The sequence below is a fragment of the Sebastes fasciatus genome, chromosome 17 (genome assembly GCF_043250625.1).
Source record: "Sebastes fasciatus isolate fSebFas1 chromosome 17, fSebFas1.pri, whole genome shotgun sequence".
NCBI classification, from domain to species: Eukaryota; Metazoa; Chordata; class Actinopteri; order Perciformes; family Sebastidae; genus Sebastes; species Sebastes fasciatus.
Genome location: NC_133811.1, coordinates 2,476,601 through 2,499,252, shown reverse-complemented (window position 1 = coordinate 2,499,252; position 22,652 = coordinate 2,476,601). Strand labels below are relative to the sequence as shown.

Sequence of the window (22,652 nt, the reverse complement as noted above, 5' to 3'; positions counted from 1 at the left end):
TGGATGTAATTTTGTTTACAGCCTGCAGTCCCTCATGCCTGACAGCAGACCACAGACTCAGAGGAAGTGGCCGGACATTTCTAGGTAATTATCCTGTACCAGATAAGAGCACATCCCGTCGGATCTTCACTTAAACACGGGGGAGATGGTGGTGGTGATGGTTGAAAGTCATTTTAATCATTTGAACGTCTATTTCCCCTCCAGCTCTGTCTCACTGTCCCGGTTTAAGTGTCTGTGTGAGACAGGGAGTATTTGAAAATAACCTTGTCCTGTTTATTTGGTGGTTCCACCGGAGATGATGAGGTCCGAGTCCACCCTCTGCAGCTGTGTGTACACACTCATTTTCTGTCCACTCTCAATCCATCTACGCCCGTCCTCCCTGCAGTCCATCCGTCATCCCAGACTTCCCTCTCTGATGACAGTCCTCGCTCTGTTCCACCACTCAGGAATGTCATTTTTCATTTTCAGTTGGGTTTATATGGTTTCAAAGGCACTCCGCTCCCCTTCGATTCACTCCTCATTAACTTACTCCCTCTCTGTTCTTTCACCTCCTCCTCTTCATCTTCTCTCACTCCACTCGCCATTATCAGACGAAACCTCCTGAAGTTGCAGACGTGCAGAGGAAAGAAAAACAAAAATGGGCAGAGCGTTAATTCCTGGCATTTGGGACTCGCCCTTTCGGCCAGGACAAAATGAACCGCGGTCAGTTTGGTTTGGTCAGTGTTATTCATGCCTTTCAAAGTAACCACAAGTACCAGGCCGCTTTGAAGAACAGAGTACACAAACACGGGCTGGCACAGGGCTGAACCTCACTACTATATTTGAGTCATTTCTTCCCTCCTCCAAGGCCTTTTGCTTTAAACACACACATGCAGAGAGTGTGCGTTAGACTCGCTGTAGAGCAAGCTCGGTAAACTAATGAACGGCTCAACAGGAAATGATGTTACACGGTGGAGCACAAGACCTGCCACTTCATAGTAGAAGTGTTCAAAGGTTGCCCCGAGTGTTTAATGGCAGCTTGGGGCAGACTTACTTTGGAGTTCTAATTTGCTGTATTGCATTTTGTTTCGGCACGAGTTAAGATTGTAGAACTTTAACCAGTGGTGGAAGAAGAGATCAGATCTTTTACTCAAGTAAAAGTAGTAATACTACAGTGTAGAAATACTTTGTTACAAGTAAAAGTTCTGCATTCAAAACTTTACTTGAGTAAAAGTGTATTAGAATTAAAACTACTTAAAATATCATGAGTAAAGGTATTAATTATGCAGAATGGCCCATTTCAGAATCATATATATTATTGAATTACAATTACGGATGCATTTATATGTCACTTTAATGTTTCAGCTGGTAAGAGATAGGCCTATATACTGCCGCTGCTCAATCAACATTAATACATTAGGTCTGTAATTAATTTGTTAATTATATTTTGTATTAATCTGAATCTGCAAAGTTAGACCTACTAGTTAATAAATGGAGTGAAGTAAAACATTCTATAATAAAAATATAAATATGACTTTATAAGAAATAAAGTCATATTTCCCTCTAATAGCCTATATAGTGGAGTAGAAATATAAAGTAGCATAAAATAGGAATACCGAAGTAAAGTAAGTAGCCTTCCTCAGAATAGTAGCCTACAGTAGCTACTACTTGAGTAAATGTACTTGAAACGGACTGACACAAGGTAGTAAAAGGTTATCAGACAATAGGCCTGCAGCTACATAGAACTTCATCAATAAAGAACTCAAATGGAAATTGAGCGTTTAGCTGGCAAGCTTACGCTGAAAAAGTTAGCAAGTAAATGCTAATTAGAACTTGGCAGACACTATGCTAATATGGTCAGAACATGATCACAATCTTCATGTGTCTGTTTGGAAATAAGTTTTGACTTCATGGTGTCAACTTTAACATTTTGTAGAGTCAATTATTTTATTTTATTTTTGCGCACAATGTAAAAAAATAATTTCTAAGTGGTCTTAGTATAGCTAGCTATATGTGGTTTATTTTCATGAAGCATGTTAGCTTTAGCGCAGCTGAGAGTGCTAGCTTTCAGCTAAGCTACAGTAGCTAGCCACACAGTGCTCTCAGTATAGAGTGGTGCAGGAATGAGCCCTAAAACCCTGAAATGACTTAGCATGTTAGCACAGTTCCCTCAGAAGTCAATGGGTTTTTAGTTAGATGCCTGAAATCAGGTCTGTAGTTAACACAAGCTGAAGAGATTTTAACGTTTTGTTCTACCACATAAAATACATCAATAAATACCCAACTCGTGAATTTTGAAGTCTTTACGTGTCTTAAAAAAGGCGGTTGCTAACAAGTGGCTGAATGAGACTACTAAATGCCGACTCGTATACTCACGTTCATGTGACTGTGGTGTAGTTTGTTTATAGCCTAACGTTAGCTTTTTACTTCTGGTGATTGAATTCACACTTCAAAAATCATAGAAGTGGTGTTCATTAGTGGAGATTATCTTGCTGAACAAAACGTATCAGTATCAACATGTGTTTGCAACAAAGCTGATTTTCTGCAATAATCCAAAACCAAATGGAACAATCTCATTGGCTTTTTGTTGAGGGAACCACGGCGATGCTAACTTCCTGGCTGGCCAACAAAAATATGTCATCCCTGGAGCCCTCTATTAAGTGTACTAAGATTCCAAAAATAGGAAAACTAAGGAATTGAAAAATAAAATGAGCTAATGAAAAGTAGGGCTGCACGGTGGTGCAGTGGTAAGCACTGTCGCCTCACAGCTAGAGGGTCGCTTGTGGTGCCCTTCTGTGTGGAGTTAGCATGTTCTCCCCGTGTTAGCGTGGGTTCTCTCCGGGTTCTCTGGCTCCCTCCGACAGTCCAAAGACATGCAGGTTAGGTTCATTGTTGACTCTGTCTCTGTGTCAGCCCTGTGATAGTCTGGCGACCTGTCCACGGTCCCCCCCCCCCCGAATAGAATAAGCGGTTACAGATAATGAATGCATGAATTAATAATGAAAAGTAAAATATATAAAGTTTAAAATTAGGCCTATTTTATCAACTGATTGGTAGTAATTGAAAAAAAGGAAAAAGCTTTTTTATTAACTGACTGGAGGTTAAGGGGACTGTTTGTAAGAATCAGAAATGTCTTGTTAACAGCAACACCTGTTGCAAGATCTTCCTGACAGCACCGGGCCACCGCTGCGCTCTTATTTAAGCATCAGGAAAAAACTGTCAAGTTGTTAAGTCAACGAAAGTCAGCGTCCTGTTGCTCTCTCTTGTGCTCGCTCTACATAGACATGAACGAGCATCGCTCAAAACAGTGAGGCGACACATGTCAGCTAAAAGCACAATATCACTCTATATTTCAGCTGCTTGGCAGTAATGTTAGCTGACCAGACGAAGGTCTCTCTATGAATCAAATGCTGATCCTAGTGTCGGCTTTTCCTGCCTCAGCCTCCCGACCGCGGCCGGAGGGAAAAGGGGAGACACCGGAGTTTTGGTCGGAGACGATAACATTTCTCTCTGCGGAGCCCCGTCACTTCACAAGACACGGGAAACCTCTGTTGGTCTGGAGGAGCTGCAGCAGCACAAACGTCCACTGTAACTTTCACTAGATATTCTCAGAGCTAAACTAACTCTTCTGCAGTGTGGAGTGAGCACGCATGCACATGAGAGTGGAGCGAGAACGAGCGCGGTGTGTGAGTGAAGGCAGGCAGAGGAGCAGAGTACAGCAGAGACTCTGGTCCTGGAGACCAAAGCTACGGTCTCCACCGCGTCCTCCAAACGCGGCCAACACTGTTTAACAGACGGGCTTCACTAGATACAAACAAGAGGTTTTGGTGCTTCCGTGTAGTTCGTGTTGGAGTCTCGTCTGAACAGCGTAGCCACACCCGAGCGCAATGATTTATACGTGTAAGAAGTTACAAACAGGCCCTTTTAAAGGAAAAATATAAAGATTTATATTTCTTTTTACACTCCATTTAAATGATTTAACAAACAGTATTATTTATTAGTTAATTAATATATATATATATATAGATTAAGTTATATTTTGGACTTGTTTGATAACTTGTTACTGCTTTAGCACAAACTGTGCTGTATACACAGTTTGACATCTGTAGAGAAATTGAATCCACTTTTGGCTTTCAATCTGTTACGCTAGTTGTATGTAAGTAGAGAATTGCTGCTATTAAACGGGGCATCAGGCCACTTGACGTACTTCCCGCCAAGCCGCCTGAGACTCAATGTTGAGTAGGCTAGCTATGAAAGGAAGCAGTCATAAGAAGATGAAAAGGAGGTAAGGAGAGAGAGAGAGAGAGAGAGAGAAGGAGAGAGAGAGAGAGAGAGAGAGAGAGAGAGAGAGAGAGAGAGAGAGAGAGAGAGAGAGAGAGAGAGAGAGAGAGAGAGAGAGAGAGAGAGAGAGAGATGAGGTCTCCCAAAGAGACCACTGGGAGGGGTGATGATGGGATGTAAGCAGGAGAGAGAAGTTTAAAGACTTGAAAGAGGGCGAGAGGCGGAGGCTGGGAGGGAAACTCCCTCCTGGTTCTGAAACAGCTGCTCTCTGAGCTTCATACGCAGGATACACTCTCACTGCTGCACAGCTCTGCTTTTACATGCTCCTGAGAGTGTACACATGAGCTGCCACACATTTGAAGGCACCTCTCGTCTCTCCCAAGGATTACAATCAGGAAACAATTTCCTGGAGTTATCGTTTTTATAAATTGGATTAAGAGAGACATCTGGAACCCCAGAGATGTGTGGGTGGGGAGCGGTCTTGAATGGATGATGAAGTACTCAAGGATGACTGGATAAAAGCTTCCAGCAGTGGTTGCTGCTCCACAGCACATGACTCTCAGGAGGTATCTGGTTGAACATTGACACACTGCAGGTGTGAACTTCCATCTCCTCGTGAGGCCATGGAGGATTGGGAGCAAAGCTGATGACACAGCTCTCAGATTTCACTCCAATCTCTGGGGCATTGCTTTCCATCCTCCCAAGTTTACAACTTCAAAGCGTAGGCCGATCTTCCACAGGGGCATAGTTTGTCTGTATTCAAAACACATTGAAAAGGCTTGTAATTATGCCCTCACTCTCATTATCTCTGTTTCTTCTGCTGCACGACTGAGAGGTGAGGGAGAAGTGGATCAGAGGGTGAGGAGTTTCTTTTTTTCTTCAAGATTAGAGAAGGTAGAAGAGGGAGAGAGGAAGGCAAAAGGGGGGGGGAAGGAGAGATAAACAGAGGCAGTTTAAGGCGGTAAACACGTCCCATCCACAGCCAGCTCTCCTCTAAACACATCAGGCATAAAGCAGCATCCGTCTGAGACAGAAGGACAAACCTGGAGCGAGTAGAAAACACTGTGGTTTTGTCAGTCTGGAAACACTGGAGGGAAGATAAACGGAATAAAGTCAAGAAGAAGCAGATTATTTGCGAGATTAAAAATCTTGATTTGAAGAAGAAACCAGAGCAAACCACAGCCATGGACTCAGACGTCTCCCACAGCTTCTCTTGTCTTTGCAGCAAGATGAAACAGCAGCACATGAGCAGCAGCAGCAGCAGCAGCAGCAGCAGCAGCATCTCCCAGACCAGCTCCAGACCCCACCGGCCTGTCCTCCACCACAGGACCCTGCTCCTGCTGCCCCTGCTGCTCCTGCTCTGTCTCTCTCTGTGGAGCCAGCAGGCCGAGGCCCTGGTCCACTCCAGCTTCAGGCGGCTCAGCGGTCGCGAGAAGAAGGAGATGCAGAAGGAGATCCTGTCCATCCTGGGTCTGCCGGGGAGACCCAGACCCCACCCGCCGCTACGACCGCCCTCCTCCGCACCGCTCTTCATGCTGGACCTGTACCACGCCATGTCGGTTGACGGGGAGGATGAAGGGAATGAAATAATTGTAACCGGACCCGGAATGGGGAAGTTTGGAGGGGCAGAAAGGTTGGCTCAGGTCAGCCACGCGGTCCTGCCGACCCTCAGCACATACACGCCGCCGCTGGGCACGGTGGTCAGCGAGGCCGACACGGTGATGAGCTTCGTCAACCTGGGTGAGTAAACCTGCCGTTGGGTAGATGAGGCACACAGGAAGTGATGCAGTTTACATTCCTGGTGTGATTGGATCGGTTTGGATGAGGGAAAACTGGACAGTGATGGATGCGAGTACTGTAATGTACAAGTACTGTACAGGTACTTGTACATTACAGTACTTGAGTACTTCCATATTAAGATACTTCTACTCCACTACATTTCACAGGGAAATATTGTACTTTTTATTCTACTGCATTTATCTGTAAACTGTAGTTCAGATTAAGATTTTACACAGAAAACCTATAATGAGTTTCTAAAATGATATATTGTTGAAGGATAACTTTAGTATTTTCCAACATGGACCCTCTTTGTGTTTGGGTCTAAGTGACTAATGTGGACAACTATTTTTGAAATTGGTCCAATATTGAGGGAGAACACTGTAACCGGCAGCCGTGAAGCTAGCTGCGAGGGCAGCTCAACAAGCAATTTCTGATTCTAACAAACAGTCCCTTTAACCTCCAGTCAGTTAATAAAAAAGCTTTTTCCTTTTTTTCAATTACTATCAATCAGTTGATAAAATAGGCCTAATTTAAAACTTAAAATATTTTACTTTTTATTATTCATTCATGCATTCATTATCCGTAACCGCTTATCCGTTTTCTTACCTTTCTCTTGATCTGGTTTGTTATTGTGTCCAAGTCCCGCTCAAGGAGAAGTCTCGTGAAATCTGAATATCCGTATACTCTGGCTCTAATGAATGCGGGCGTCCAATCGAAAGACCTCATCCACATTGTGGAAATCATCTATATATATATATTCAGCCATGGCATTGAAAATCTTTTCGATAACACGTACTAAGCTAAGCTTTCTGTACTCCAACACAACTCAAACTCTGTCCGGCTGGCACTCCACCATGGATGTATTCCACTATTCCTTCCGGCAACAGCTCTCTCCCTCAATACTTCAGAAATTGTTGTTGCTATTAGTCAGTTAGACACGAACACATGGGGAAATAGGGTCCAGGTTGAAAAATACCAATGTTACACTTTAAAGGGACTGTTTGTAAGAATCAGAAATGTCTTGTTAACAGCAACACCTGTGGCCGTTAAGTCAACTAAAGTCAGCGTCCTGTTGCTCGAGCTTGTGCTCGCTCTACATAGACATGAACGAGCATCGCTCAAAACAGTGAAGCGACACACATCAGCTAAAAGCACAATATCACTCTATATTTCAGCTGCTTGGCAGTAATGTTAGCTGACCAGACGAAGGTCTCTCCATGAATCAATGCTGATCCTAGTGTTGGCTTTGCCTGCCTCAGCCTCCCGACCGCGGTCGGAGGGAACAGGAGACACCGGAGTTTTGGTCGAAGACGATAACGTTTCTCTCTGCGGAGCCCCGTCACTTCACAAGACACGGGAAACCTCTGTTGGTCTGGAGAAGCTGCAGCAGTTATTTCTGCACAAACGTTCACTAGATATTCTCAGAGCTAAACTAACTCTTCTGCAGTGTGTAGTGTGCGCGCAGGCACGTGAGAGTGGAGGAGAGCGAGAACGAGCGCGGTGTGTGAGTGAAGGCAAGCAGGCAGAGGAGCAGAGTACAGCAGAGACTCCGGTCCTGGAGACCAAAGCTACGGTCTCCCCCGCGCCCTCCGACCGCGGCCAACACTGTTTAACAGACGGGCTTCACTAGATACAACCAAGAGGTTTTGGTGCTTCTGTGTAATTTGTGTTGGAGTCTGAGTCTGAACAGCGTAGCCACACGCAAGCGCGCATGGGACACCGACCCGGATTGATTTATACGTGAAAGAAGTTACAAACAGTCCCTTTAAAGGCTGAACTAGCAACTAGTAACGTCATGTCACCAAATTAAAAGTATGCAGGGATGTCGTCAAGGCATAGTTTAACATTTTGAGAAATATGCTTTCTTGCCGTGTGTTGAGATGAGAACATTTTTACAGCTGTCATATCTGTACGTTTAATATGAAGCTGGAGCAGGAGGCTAGCTTAGCTTAGCATAAGGACTGGAAACTAGGGGGAAACAGCTAGCCTGGCTCTGTTTAAAGGTAACAAAATCAGCCTATCCGCACAACAAAAGATCACTAATTAACATGTTATATCTCTTTGGTTTAATATGTACAAAAATCTGTGCAAAAATAACACGTTAAGGTGGGTTATACTATACTATATGCAGTGACTATCTGTAGAGAAAAAAATCACGCATTGTCGTTTTCTCATTTCTTTTGTTGTACAGATAAAACAAAGCAAATACAACATGTTAATTAGTGCTCTTTAGCTGGTGAGCATGTTTTGTTACCATTATACAGAACCAGGCTAGCTTTTCCCCCTGTTTCCAGTCTTTATGCTATGCTAAGCTAAACGGCTGCTGGCGGTGGCTTTATATTTAACTGAGTGTTATCAATCTTCTCATCAAATTCTCGGTAAGTGGATGAATGTATTTCCTCAAATGTGAAACTGTTCCTTTAACTTTAAGTAGAGAACATTTTTCATCATCAGTGTTGGATGACTGAGCAGTTTTTGACTTGACGGTTTGGCCGTAAACTCTGAGAGGATGTGTGAACTTGATGACACTGACAGTGACATGTCGGTGCTACTATTTTAGTTTCTCCGCTCTGCAAATTTCCATAAACATTCACCCCCAAAGAGAGGATTAAAACCAATGTCAGGATGGCTGAACTTTATTGGTAGGTTTCCATTTCAACCCAGCATTCCTAAATCCAGCAGCCTCGCTCCACTGCTGCTGTAGGCCAACTGGGCTGGGCGTCGCTGAACCCTTCCAGCACTGAGGAGATCTCGGGTACGATGATTGATAAAGGCCAGGGATTGATGAAAAAATCACAAGTCAAATGAGAAGATACAAGTTCTCTCAGGAACAGGACTAAAAGGAAAAAAACATAACAACATAATGGTCTCAAACATTTAAACATCTCATAATAGTGCCTATCAAGAGGGAGTAATTGATTCTGTATATTTAATTTAATTGTCCATATTCAGTGAATTTTAGTGTCATGGTCTATAATTAGTAAAAAGTCCAAGCAGGGAATCAGTAATTTATACAAGTAGTTTATTCAGTAATTTATACTTTATACTAGTATGCACTGATCATGCAACTTTTCAGTCCCAACAGCAATAGCAATGCCTTTGGGCTTTGGTTATCGACTGATACCGAGTACCGATCAGATACCAGCGTTTAATTAACAAGCTGTATGCCTCACTGTGGAGAAGTGACTGGGATCATTCTTTCATGTGTAAGGCAACATAAGGTTTGACTTGGATGTTGCTTTCCTAAAAAATAAGTACATAGATAGTGTATGAATTGTTATTTATTATTAAAACTAGAATGGCACTCGGAGAGCACAGACCTCCCTCTCCGTTCAGCCTGCGCCATCATCCACATGTATTTTTGTTTATGTTGAGATCAGCTGTCCGATCTGGTATCGGTGCGTCCTTAATTTATATAGAGCTGAATCCATTAATCCATTAGTCCATCGACAGAAAAATATTTACAATTTTGATTACTGATTCATCTTTAAATCATTTTCAAGCAAAAAAAGCCCCAAATTATCTGATACCAGCTTCTGAAATGTGAGGATATCCCTTTTTTGTTGTATTTGAGATTAAAGTTAAAGCAACAAAAGTAATTTTTATAAAACAGTTGCTATATCCTGGAAGTAGAGCATGAGACAGGTAATCAGAAAAAATCATGTTCCTCTGTGTCCTCCGGTGCTCCTAATGGCATCTGCAAGATTTCACAGACCCGACGAAAACAACCAATCAGAGCTGATCTGGAGTCTGCTGTCCAGCTGCCGTCTATGAGAGCCGGCTGTCAATCACTCGCCAACTTCGACCAAACGGTCAAACTAGGCAACCCTGATCAAATATGAATCAATTTTATGTTACGTCAATGCCTATTTCTCTCCTCAGATGTTTTCAGAGACATCTTGTAGTGTACTGTTTAGCTGTAAAATGAAAAAGTTTGTGACCCGGCAGCCATGTTGAGATCAGTTGAAGAAATACCAAGCACCACCCACCAGTCGGAGCAAACTTTCTCTAACAGAATATTGATTCATATTTGATCAGCGCTGCCTAGTTTGACCGTTTGATCGGAAGAACGCTCTCTCTCTGAAATGACCTGTGATTGGCCAAAGTCTCCTGTCACAGGCTAGATTTTCTAAAGCCTGAAAACAGAGGCGACATGAGGAGGTGCAGAAGTCTAGTTTTCTCTCCGAACACTTGAATTACAATATGCTGAAAGGTTATTATGGAATTTTTGCCCAATGATGCCAAAAACATTCTGGCTACTGGAGGTTTATTATCTTTGGGATTTGGACCGTTTGTTCGACAATCAATCAACAGCAGATTAATTGATAATGAAAATAATGATTTGCTTCCCTAAGTATATAAGAAATACTGTTAACCATCGCCACCCAGATCCTGTGTGAGTGTTTGTTCCAGCCTAACTGATGCCTATCTGCCAGAGCATAAAAACTAAACATCCTCTTCTCAATGGCTTCCTTCCTCCGGCTCCTCTGGAATTGGATGGTGATCTGCACCCAGTTTACCATGGGAAACATCATCTCCTCTCCGTGCTTGGGTTCTCTAATGAGCTTGCCATCATCATCATCATCGCAAATGATGGGTTTCTTTTTCGAAATTCTCTTCTAAAAAAATGCACCTTTGAATTTATCAGTCAACACTCCAAAAACATAGCATTTCATCCTCCAAACCGCCACCATGTTGTAAACAAAGGCGTCTCATGCCTTTGACAGCGACCCACAGCGCACGCACACCAGTGTTTCCTTTCAAATGGTCAAGCTCTTATTTTGTCGTGAAAACGTTTGAATAATCAATTCTACACAGAAGCGTAGCTAAACACATCACACAGAATAAATCTAATAACTACAAGCTAATTGTGTATTTGCATATAACTTATATGCAACACAAAGTATTATAGTCATTCATCATATTGAAGTTTTCTTACTTGTATGCAGTGATTATGCAAATATTTGACTTAAATAAAAGTAGCAATACTATAGTGTAAAAATACTCTGTTACAAGTAAAAGTGCATTCAAATTCCTGCTTAAGTAAAAGTACAGTTTTAGACTTTGCATCAAAATACACTGTAAGTACTAAAAGTAAAAGTATTCATTATGCAAAATGGCCTATTTCTGATTTATATATATATAATATCACTGGGTTATAATTATTGATGTATTAATGTGCACATCACTTTAATGTGGCAGCTGGTAAAGGTTGAGCTAACTTGAATGTCTTTATATACTGTTGGATTGCCTAATCTAGTGTTATATATCATGATTTATTAGTTGATTTATATTTTGTATTAATAATCTGAATCTGCAAAGTAACTAAAGCTGTAGTGGAGTAAAAAGTACTATTCAATATTTGCCTCCAAAATGTAGTGGAGTAGAAGTATAAAGTAGCATAAAATGGAAATACATAAAGTACAAGTACCTCAAAATTGTATTTAAGTACAGTACTTGAGTGAATGTATTTAGTTACATCCCACTCCTGCTCATATGTTCAGTATTTTTCCATAAAGCTTTTGCATTTGTCGCCTGATCCTCTGCAGATACAGTATGCTATATTAAGTTTCTATTTCTGTGACTAATCTAATCAATGTGTGTAGTTCATGTAAGTTGAATCAAACACGCATGGGTGTGTGTTCCTACGCATGTGTAATGGGAAGACACAGCTGGTTAGAATTAAAGGCCCCACTGACACACACCGGAAAAAAAAAAAAGCAAACGGTCCGAAGCGAGATGAAAATACTGCTGTGGAGGGAGCGACTCTAAAAATACCAGACAGGGCTGCAATTAGTGGTGTTTGTGCTGAGCAGCTGCTGTGGTTCAGGGCACCAAGTGTCTCTAATTACTGCTGTGTGTGTGTGTGTGTGTGTGTGTGTGTGTATGCGCTGATATGAGCACACCCAAACCATCAGGGGTGTCCTGTCTTTAGTATCTCTATTTACCATATAGTGTGTGTGTGTGTGTGTGTGTGTGTGTGTGTGTGTGTGCGTGTGTTTGTGTGTGTCTGTGTGTGCGCCATAGGGATGTCCATAATTAACCATTTAACCGTTAACCGACATTAAGCATTTTAACCGATTAACGCTATCGGTTAAAACGGTTAAAAGAAATGTTAATAATTAACTCAAAAGCTGAGCGGCTCAGAGGAGCGGCTCCTCACTTTAAGGAGAAAAGCTGGTCCACCTTAACAGCCTAGAGGCGGAGCCGGAGTTGCAGGATACAGGAAGTCAGCTCTGGTCTCTGGCTGGCTCGAGCGGAGTGGAGGAGTTGTAGTTTCGTAGCATTTATTCACCGACAAATAAACTGTACACACACTGCTACACTTACGATCACAACTAGAACGCCACCAACAACCTCACACTCACCACCAACACACACACATGGTCTGTTAGAAACTCACTAAAGTTACTCAGACTACGTGTGCGGTGGCGAGCACGAAGCCTGCGGCAATGCTAGAGCTGCTAACGTAGCACAAACACACACACTGTTTGTTGGCCACTCGCTAAAGTTCCGCCGGCAGACACACAGCTGACAACCTGCTAAACTAAACTAAATGTGCGGTGGAGACTTTTACTGGGAAAGTGGCTGCATGTCCGCGACACTACACGCAGCATCGTAGCTGCTAAGTTAACGCTCCCGGACGGTGAACTGGAGACTCCCGTCAACCAATATCTGTTGTGCTCCTGCAGCTGGTACACCGCTGCATGCGAGGCACAAATCTTGTCGGTTAACGGTTAATAATCGGTTAACGAGGGTCGGTTATCGGTTAAGAACATTTTTCAAAATAAGCATCCCTAGTGCGCCGTTGTTTCGGTTTCATGTTTGGATTTGGCGTAGGACGGTGTACGATCGCCCGCTCACCCCCTCATCTACATATTTTAACAGGAAGTCCACACGGGGACGTGTGTCAGTCACGTTTTTTCAAAGTTTGGCAGAGTGAAGTGGACTATCACATGTTCTCCACTCTGTCAACAGCAGCTGTTGACCTGCCATTTGAAAAGGCAATACACCTCCATCCTGTAACAGTGGACTGGGATGCAGGATGTTGGTGAAAAAGAGCATACATGCCTCATAAATACATTTCAGAACTGGTGCAGAGTAAAACTTAAAAAAATAGGTATAGACATTTTTCTTCTCTCTTCCACGAGAACACAGACATTCCCAGTTTGTACGTACTATGTTAAATCTATTGAAGGCTGCGGTCGAAAAGTATTTTTTACATGATAAGAGCTGTTTGAATCCTCTAAATGTTAAGGATAGGAGCTTCAATGCTTCCTTTCTTATCTCCTTTAGCAGAGGATACACTGGACCATCCTTTACCAAAGGAAAGGAGGTTAATGCTGTCCCACAATTCCTTGCGGCCACAACTTTTAAAGAGACACACCATGCTGCCGTTCATGAAAACAATCGATATGCTTATCTTGCATAATATTTTCATACAGTCACATACTAATTGGGATTCATGTTGATAAATATGAGTGGACAGTGACGACCATTTTGTTTCACTTTATTTCTATTTATTTATTTAAGTAACAAATAAGTAAAAAAAAAGGAGAAGGAAGAAATATATATTTAATTGTTCTACTCCTTAGCCATAAATCAAAAATAACTCAATATTTATCATATGAACTTTGTGGTAGCCTGTAGGTAATTCCCTTTTATTTCAATTCCAACCTTAGTAATGAAGTGATACTTTTCACCGGTTGTCGACGTTAGGTCAGATAATCCTTATAAAGTGTTCCAGCAGCAGAGAGACCGGTGGTATCTCTCTTTCACACACCAAAAGAGCTGTTTAACAACGCACAGGGCAAACATGCACCGTTTGTAGTCCATTTTCGGAACATTGTAGTTTCACCACGGCAGAACCGCGTCACTAACACCTGCCGCCGTCACATAGCCTAGTGAAAGTGCAGTCGGATTCTCTTAAAGGTCCCATATCATGCTCATTTTCAGGTTCATACTTGTATTTTGTGTTTCTACTAGAACATGTTTACATGCTGTAATGTTAAAAAAAAAACGTTATTTTCCTCATACTGTCTGCCTGAATATACCTGTATTTACCCTCTGTCTGAAACACTCCGTTTTAGCGCATTCCGACGGAATCGCGACGAAATTGCAACAGAATTGCGTTGCTAGGCAACAGCTTGGGTCCATGTGTATTTCCTGTCAGCTGATGACATTCACATACACTGCAACCAGGAATAAACTGGGACACATTTAGAATGTTAACGTTTAAATCTGTGTAAAGGGTCTAAATATTGTATATTTGTGACATCACAAATGGACAGAAATCCTGACCGCTTGTTTCAAATGCAGAGTTTCTGAGTTTCAGTGGTTCGATACTTCACAGTATTTATATAGGACTTAAGCCTGCTTTATAATCCAAAAACATGAAAATCTCACTTTTTTATAATATGGAACCTTTAACACTGCGGTTGTCTTTTCCTAAGTCCTTCTGAATTCTCCTTCTCATCTTCCCTTGACCTCATGGCGTTTTCCATCGAGGTCAAGGAAAAGTGGTTAGGAAAAGACGTTAGAATGTAATTTTTTACTGTTTTGGCGCAGCCTAACTCTCAGCAAGAACAGTGAATAAGCGTATTGTTGAACCTTTAAGTATTTCCATTTCATGCTGCGTAATACTTCAGAGACAAGTATTGTACTTCTTACTCCACTACATTTTCCTGATAGCTCTGTAAGGGGCATCTACATTCCTGCCAGGTGGCTCCACCCATAGGGAGTGGGTGTGGGAGGTCACACAGCTGGAGCTGATCAGCTCATCATGAGAGAATCAAGGACAATCAGAGAAGTTCTTTTGGTGTGGGACATGCTGAGAGTGAGGAGCTCTCAGTCTCTTCCGCCCCAAAGACCTCCAGGGTGAACTTTTGTTATATTTTGAACCGGTAAGTCGGCTAGCGGCCCGGCTAGGGTAGCTTTTGGTTTTCCAGTTATGGTGCGAGGGGTCCTGAAGGAGCTTGATTTTCTGTTTCGTTTGTACAACTTTGGGTTAGAGCAAATAAAAAGTTAGGCTTACTCTGTCTTTGATTGCTGTGCTGCCACTATTTTTCCTGTCCTCCTCCAAATCCTGTTCCACTACTCACTACATAAAATATGATGTATTGAACTGCAATAGTAAAATCCTATTACTTATAATCATCATAAATATAATACGACAGTCCGTTTTTCTGCACAATGACTACTTTTGATACTATAAGTGCATTAATGTGATGAGTGTTTTACTCCAGTAAAGGACTGAACACTGTTCTCCTCCCTCTGTGTCATTGACTCATCTCCCAGTGATCTCATCTCCTCCACACCTTCACACTGTTTCTTTTCTTGCTCCTTTTTCACAGTTGCATCATTTTCTCCCCTTACATCTGCTTTAAACTAAAACTGTTCCCCATCTGAATGTCATTCCTCTCTATCGGACACATTTTATCAGACTCTTTTTCACTTGTATTTATCCCTGCTTGTTTGTTGATTTATTTGTAGGGGTTGACTTTAAAGACAATAGAACTTTGTATCAAACATCAATCAATCTAAGCCTTCATGTAAATGCCAATGTTCACCATATTTGCTCTCGTCAGTTATTTGTTCATGAATATCTTTTCTCATAGAAATCTCTCTCTCTCTCTGCAGTGGAGCAGGAGCGTGACCTCTTGCAGCCTCGTCCATACTGGAAGGAGTTTCGTTTTGATCTGACGCCCCTCCCTCAGGGTGAGACGGTGACGGCAGCAGAATTTCGTATCTATAAGACCCTGACGATGGGCCAGAGGGCCAACCGAACACTGCACATCTCCGTCTACGAGATCCAGCGAGAGAGCAGACACAGGTTGCACTGCTTTTTTATTTCTCTTTATCTGCCGCAAGGACCCTATTGAAACTGTAGAAAGTATTATTGTTATTATTTAAATGAATTGCCTTTTTGAGCGCCTTAACAAGCTCAAAAAGTTGTTAAACTTGGCACACTTATCAGACGCGGGAAAAAAAAATATTTTAAGGGTCTCGAGCTTAGGTGTTGCAAAATGGCTCGCTAGCGCCTCCTACAAAACCGGAAAAATTAAGCCCATCGCTCAGGTTTCACCTACATGTATGACAATTTGTAAGCAGATGTAACATGTGGAGACGCACAAAAAAGCCTCTTGGAGGTATACCGGAAACCCAACAGGAAGTCAGCCATTTTGACTTCAATGTACGATTTTCGCCCATTTACAGCGTTTTACATGCTGCATACTTCAACGAACTCCTACAGATTTAGTCAGATCGACTCTTAATTCGGTCAGGACCATCTTAAGACCTTCAGGATGAAAAGTTATTAAAATGGTGAGTTTTCATCAATCGACCTTGTGCCATTTTGAACCATTCCCCATGAAACAGGAAGTTGTTGTAACTCCACTGTACATAGTCCAATCTGCCCCGAATTTCTCAGGCATGATAAGGGTCCAGTCTTGATGACATTTACATGTCCATATTGAGTCACACTCATAGCGCCCCCTACTGGCAACAGGATAAGACATGTTTTCTATGGTTAGAAAAGCCTTAAGACCTTGATGATGCATTGTTGTGAAGATTGTGAGTTTTCGTTGAACGGCGTTGCCGTGGCATGACGGCCATTTGGCGTGATTTGCCATGAAACAGGAAATTGTTGTAACTTCGGCATACTTTGTCAAATCTGCTCCAAATTTCTCAGCCATGATGACGTTCCCAGCCTAAGGTCATTTACATGCCAATATAGACTCATAGCCCCGCCCCTGCACATAAGCCACGCCCCCTTTCATAACTCATGAACCGTTTGTCGTAGAGTCTTGTGGGAGGTGTCATATCCCTCAGCAGAGAGTTCCTGTTTAATTGGTATGAGTTATCCCCGGCCCCTACACATTAGCCACGCCCCCTATCATAAGTCATGAACCTTTTGTCTCAGGGTGCATCCCAAAGCTCTTAATTGCATCCACGTTTCCCTCACTTGCGTCTTTTCCTTGCGTCTTAGTCTCTCCCACCAGGGAAGCATGGAGAGGAAACCATGCAAGGACAGAGGAAACAAGGAAATATGTTTTAAGAGAAATGAGATGTTGTTTCCTCCATCCGTTTCTGATGACAGCAGCAGCTGATCACAGCTGGATCAGCTGTCAGTTGGCTTAAACAGCTGTAGAGACTTAAGATGGAGTTTATGTCTGAACTGATCTAATAATACTAATAAAGAGACACAGTTCTTCTCAGTGGTAGAGCAGCAGTGTTTTCTCTCTGTAGCCTGTTACCTGTTTAACAAACACCTGCACATGAATAACAGCTGCAGTCTGTATTTCTACTGTGGACTGAGTCCTGCTAAGAGGACCAGGAACAATCTCTACTGGCACAATATCTTTGTAGTATTTATTCATTATTAGTGTCTGTAGTTATTGATATTCTGATTGTGAATTCATTATTTAATAACCCAGAATATGACTATGGTGTCTTTTGAACACTGGACATTATTTACTAGGCTAAAGGGAAAATGTAAATGATGTAACTCATATAAAACCGATGTTCAGGAATGATCAGCATCATGTGACTGAATGGAAATGAGGATAAATGATGTAAAAGGTGTTTGTTGCTGACAGACAGACTCTCCTTCTCTCTCTGACTTTAATAGTATCATTAACAAAAGTTAACGGTGGAAATAACAGATCATGAAAAGCAAACTCTTTCTAATAAATGCAGAAAGTTGATTTAGACCCGTTTATCAGGTTTTATAAACCCCTTTCAGTGACAGGCTGCTTCACTGGCGGTGTGTGAAGGAGAGCTACTGCAAATCCTTCTGCTGCTGTTCAGTTACAGTTAACACAGATTATAACTAGACGGTGAATCAGAAGACAACTAAAATATAAAACGTTTAATCTGTGATCTGTCTTCACTCCGGTATAAAACTCCAGTGATGTTGAGAGGTAAAGTTATCCGATCACTCCGGCAGCAGCATCCAATCAGTAACTGATATCCAATAAGGGGGCGTGTCTATCAGCAGCAGCGTCCAATCAGTAACTGATATCCAATAAGGGGGCGTGTCTATCAGCAGCAGCGTCCAATCAGTAACTGATATCCAATAAAGGGGTGTGTCTATCAGCAGCAGCATCCAATCAGTAACTGATATCCAATACAGGGCGTGTCTATCAGCAGCAGCGTCCAATTAGTAACTGATATCCAATAAGAGGGCGTGTCGGTCGGTAAAAGACTTCCGTGAAGGATACTCTCGTGTATCCTCGCTCATCGCTCCTCAGAGATCCCTCCTCGATCCTCGATCCTCGATCCTCGCTTCTCGCTCCTCGCTCCTCGATCCTCGGTGCAGAAATAAGAGCTTTGGGACGGTCTTCAAGATGGCGTCACAGAACAACTTCCGGTTCAAACAAGGAGCGAGGAGCGAGGAAACGACAAATAAGAGCTTTGGGATGCACCCTTAGAGTCTTGTGGGAGGTGTCATTGCGCTCAGCAGAGTTCCTGTTTCATTGGTATGGGTTTTCCCCGCCCCTTACACATTAGCCATGCCCCCTTTCAGAACTCAATTACGATATTTTGCAGACTTGTGGGAGGCCTCATTGGACTCAGCAGGGAGATCCTCTTTCATAAGTGACAATGTTCCCCGACCCCTAAACTTTAGCCCCGCCCCATTTCAAAATGATGGACGGTTTGTCGCAGACTCTTGTTGCAGGCATCATTGCACTCAGCTGAGTTCCTGTTTCATTGAGCCTTGCTGCATCAATTGGTGTCCCGCCAGTAACCCCTCGTTCAATGCTGCTTCCAGTTTTAATTATTATTCTATTGCCTCTTTGAGAGCAAAAACAAGGTGCTTGGGCACACATTTGGCACAGACATCAGACGTGCGTGAAATAGATATCTAATATGGGTTTCGTGCTTGGGTGTGGCAAATTGGCTCGATAGAGTCCCCTATTGAGTTGCCCCGGCGACATGTTCACCCAGATTTATGAAATTTGGTACGTATATGTAACATGTTGAGATGTAATAAAAATCCTCTCTGCATGTGATTATCATAAAGTGGGCATGTCTGTAAAGGGGAGACTCGTGGGTACCCATAGAACCCATTTACATTCACATATCTGGAGGTCAGAGGTCAAGGTACCCCTTTGAAAATGGCCATGACAGTTTTTCCTCGCCAGAATTTAGCTCAAGTTTGGAGTGTTATTTAGCCTCCTTGTCAACAAGCTAGTATGACATGGTTGATACCGAAGGATTCCTTAATTTCTTAGCTTTTTTGGTTTAATATGATGGCAGTATCTTCACTTTAGCTATAAAGCTGAGCCCGCTACAACCTAAAAATCGCGAGTTGTGTTAATGCGTTAAAGAAATTAGTGGCGTTAAAACAAATTTGCGTTAACGTGTTATCGTGTTAACTTTGACAGCCCTAATTTGAATGTTTTTGGTATTTGGGTTTGGGTGTGGCCTAGAAATTAAGAATACCATCCTTGAAACTGACTAACCGGGTTCGAGCCCTGTGTTTTATCATGACCAATGATAATTTGTACAATGACTTCAAAGCATGTCTCAGGTGTGTGCTTACCTTTGTTTCTGCAGCCATCTTGGATTTTCTCTTAACCAAATTGAGAAACCTCCAGTTGTCCCTTAAATGTGTCTTTTAGTATTGAAATGTAGGAGGAAAAGTGAATTGTTTTTACATTTATCTTTCTTAAGTTGTTGATGTCAAAATTCTCTTTTGTCACTTTTATGTGTTTGATCAAATTGACATTATTTTTCTGTCTTTTGCTCAGAGAACCAGAGCTGGTGCTGCTGGACATGCAGTCGGTGCCTGCAGGACAGGAGGGCTGGCTGGCCTTCGACGTCACCACGGCCTCCAACCACTGGCTCCTCCACCCCCGCAGCAACCTGGGCATACGTCTCTATGTGGAGACAGAGGAGGGTGGGTGCACCACAGAACCTTCATAATCTTCATAATCCTCTATTAATTGGTGTAATGTACTTATTGGGTGATTTCCATCTTAATTATTTGAAATGGTTTGTTTTAAAGCACAGCACAGAACTGCTGCCAGCACTACTGACTGAACTTTATTCATATATCTGTATCCTCTCGCAGACCGCTCCCTGTCTGCAGGCTGGATTGGATTGGTAGGACGCAGGGGCCCTCGCTCCAAACAGCCCTTCATGGTGACCTTCTTCAGGGAGAGTCAGGTGCCGTGTCGGCCGCCACGAGCTGTCAAGCCACATCCCCGGAAGAAGAAACCCAAATACGACCTCCCAGTCCCCAGCATCCATAGTGAGGCTCCAGGCACCCACACTTTGTGGGATTACAGCTCTGAATTTGATGTTTTAATGTTACTTCAACACACTCTTTAGCTGTTTGTGTCTTACAAGGTTTGGGGATTTAAAAAAAAAAATGTATCTGGCAAATTAGGACATTTTCAAGATTGAAGATTTGGAAATCATCAGTTATGAAAAGACAAGTAGGAATCATTAGGTCAGTTTATAAATGAAGAATGAAGAGATTACTGAAATGAAAAAATTACATTGATGTTTGTTATTGTGCAGATCAATAATTCTTTTGAATGATGTAAATCGAAGGGAACCCAACCTCAGTGACCTGTGATGTACTGATTGTGTTCATCAATGTAAAAACTTAAAATATAGAAATTGTAGTCTGAAAAGTTAATGTCTTCCTTCACTTTTATCAGTGTGAGTTGTTCACTTTGATCTAACTAAGTGATGTTTTTTTTCTCTGTTCAGATCGGAGTCCTGCAAACAGTGGAGGTCAGCCCTGTAAAAAACATGAACTCTACGTTAGCTTCAGTGACCTGGGATGGAAGGTCAGCTCTGAATTTTAGTCCTTTGATTCTTGATTTATATTTCAGTCAAGGTTTTATGAGTGAGGCTTCAGGTCAATTTAGCTTTTTTCAGCCAGTTTCATTATTCTACATGTCATTTTACTGCTTACATACAAGATCATTCTCATTGTTCAAGCTGCTTTTTAAGAGAAAAAAACAGGATAATTTACTGGGGCAAAAAGTCATTATATCACATTGTAATGGGTTAAAAACTTACCATAGATGCCTTTTGGAAATCCAGGGTCTAATTACAGTTTTTCTCAGTCACTTTGGTGAGTGCAAAAAAAACAACAACGTTCAAACAGCACCACTCAATGGATGACCTGCAAAATCCCATAATTTGCTCAAAATCCTTAGTTTATCTCTCAAAAGTAATTTTTTTTATTTCAATGAACATGTCAGTGCCATCAGAATGACAAGTCATGTGTCATTGTTTACAAATGAGTAAAAAAAAGTCAGTTTAATATAACGAAAAATGTCTTAAAATTTGGGTATAATGTATAATATGCCATAAAAATGTCATGAAAAAGTCTTATGGCATAAAAAAGTCAGAATATAATATTTTGAAAAAAACTCATAGTATAGTATGTCATAAAATATTATGACGAAACAAGTGATAGTATAGTATTTTGAAAAAAAAATAATATGTCGAAGAAACTCCTAGTATGGCATAAAAAATGTCGGAAAAAATCATATTATACTATCTAAAAAAAAGCAGTGTTATATGTCAAAATGCTATACTATATAATCATAATATATGTATATATGTATAAATACTATAGCATTCCATAAAATTCTAAAAAATCATGGAATAGTATGTTGAAAAAAAGTCAAAAAAGTATAGTATGTTAAAAAAGTCAGTGTAGTATGTCATAAAAAATCATAGTATTTTGAAAAATATGGTATAGTATTTTGAAAATGTCATAGTATTGTATGTCATAACAACTCATGCTATACTGTGTCGAAAAAGAAGTCATAGTATAGTATGTTGTAAAATTCATAGTATAGTATGTCGAAAAAAACAACAAAATAATCATGGTAAGTTGAAAAAAGGTATTATATAGTATGTTGAAAAAGTCATAGTACAGTATGCCACAAAAAGTGTAGTATGTTGAAAAAAGTCATAGTATAGTTTGTCATAAAAATGTCACAGTATGTTGAAAAAAGGTATAGCATTGTATATTGAAAAAGTCAAAATATAGTATGTCAAAAAAGTCATGGTATTGTATATCATATATAAATCATAGTATGTTTAAAAAAAGGGTACAGTATGTTGAAAATGTTATAGTATAGAATGTTGAAAAAACTCCCAGTATAGTATGTTGATTAAAAAAGTCACAGTATAGTATGTTGATTAAAAAAGGGTATAGTATAGTAATTTAGAAAAGACGGAGCCCCCCTAGACCGCTAGGAGAACATTTTATTAACTCTTTCCCTCAAGTTAGTAACTCAGTCCCTCCAGTTAGTAACTCAGTCCCTCAAGTTAGTAACTCGAGGGCACGAGTTACTTCATAGTGCACTTCCTCCAGTCATTCCTGACAGTCAAGTCATTGACTTCGGTAAAGTTGGAAAGATATTGACGGATTCAAACTTCCTGGATTAATTAATAACTCATAACCGAAACGTTGTTAAAACACAAACGTCTCTTTCTAACAACGAGCTGCAACCTCATTTTAATCAAAACGTGCTGTACTCCGAGCTGGACACATAACATCGGTCTCTTTGCGCAGCCGGCTGTGAGACGAGTGGTAAAAGGGACGTCTATAAAGTGCAACGCATATAGTATGTCTT

The 22,652-nt window shown here is 41.4% G+C and overlaps 1 protein-coding gene across 1 annotated transcript in view; it reads left to right on the top strand.

Annotated features, from left to right (window-relative positions):
• The first annotated feature begins 4,457 nt into the window (after positions 1-4,457).
• bmp8a (bone morphogenetic protein 8a) overlaps positions 4,458-22,652 on the top strand; it is a 20,863-nt gene continuing 2,668 nt past the window's right edge. Inside the window, exons 1-5 of the mRNA XM_074612693.1 lie at positions 4,458-6,000; positions 15,679-15,871; positions 19,794-19,942; positions 20,117-20,296; positions 20,764-20,843. Of these exons, the coding sequence (XP_074468794.1) occupies positions 5,445-6,000; positions 15,679-15,871; positions 19,794-19,942; positions 20,117-20,296; positions 20,764-20,843 (1,158 nt within the window). The 5' untranslated portion in view covers positions 4,458-5,444. The remainder of the gene's footprint in view (positions 6,001-15,678; positions 15,872-19,793; positions 19,943-20,116; positions 20,297-20,763; positions 20,844-22,652) is intronic.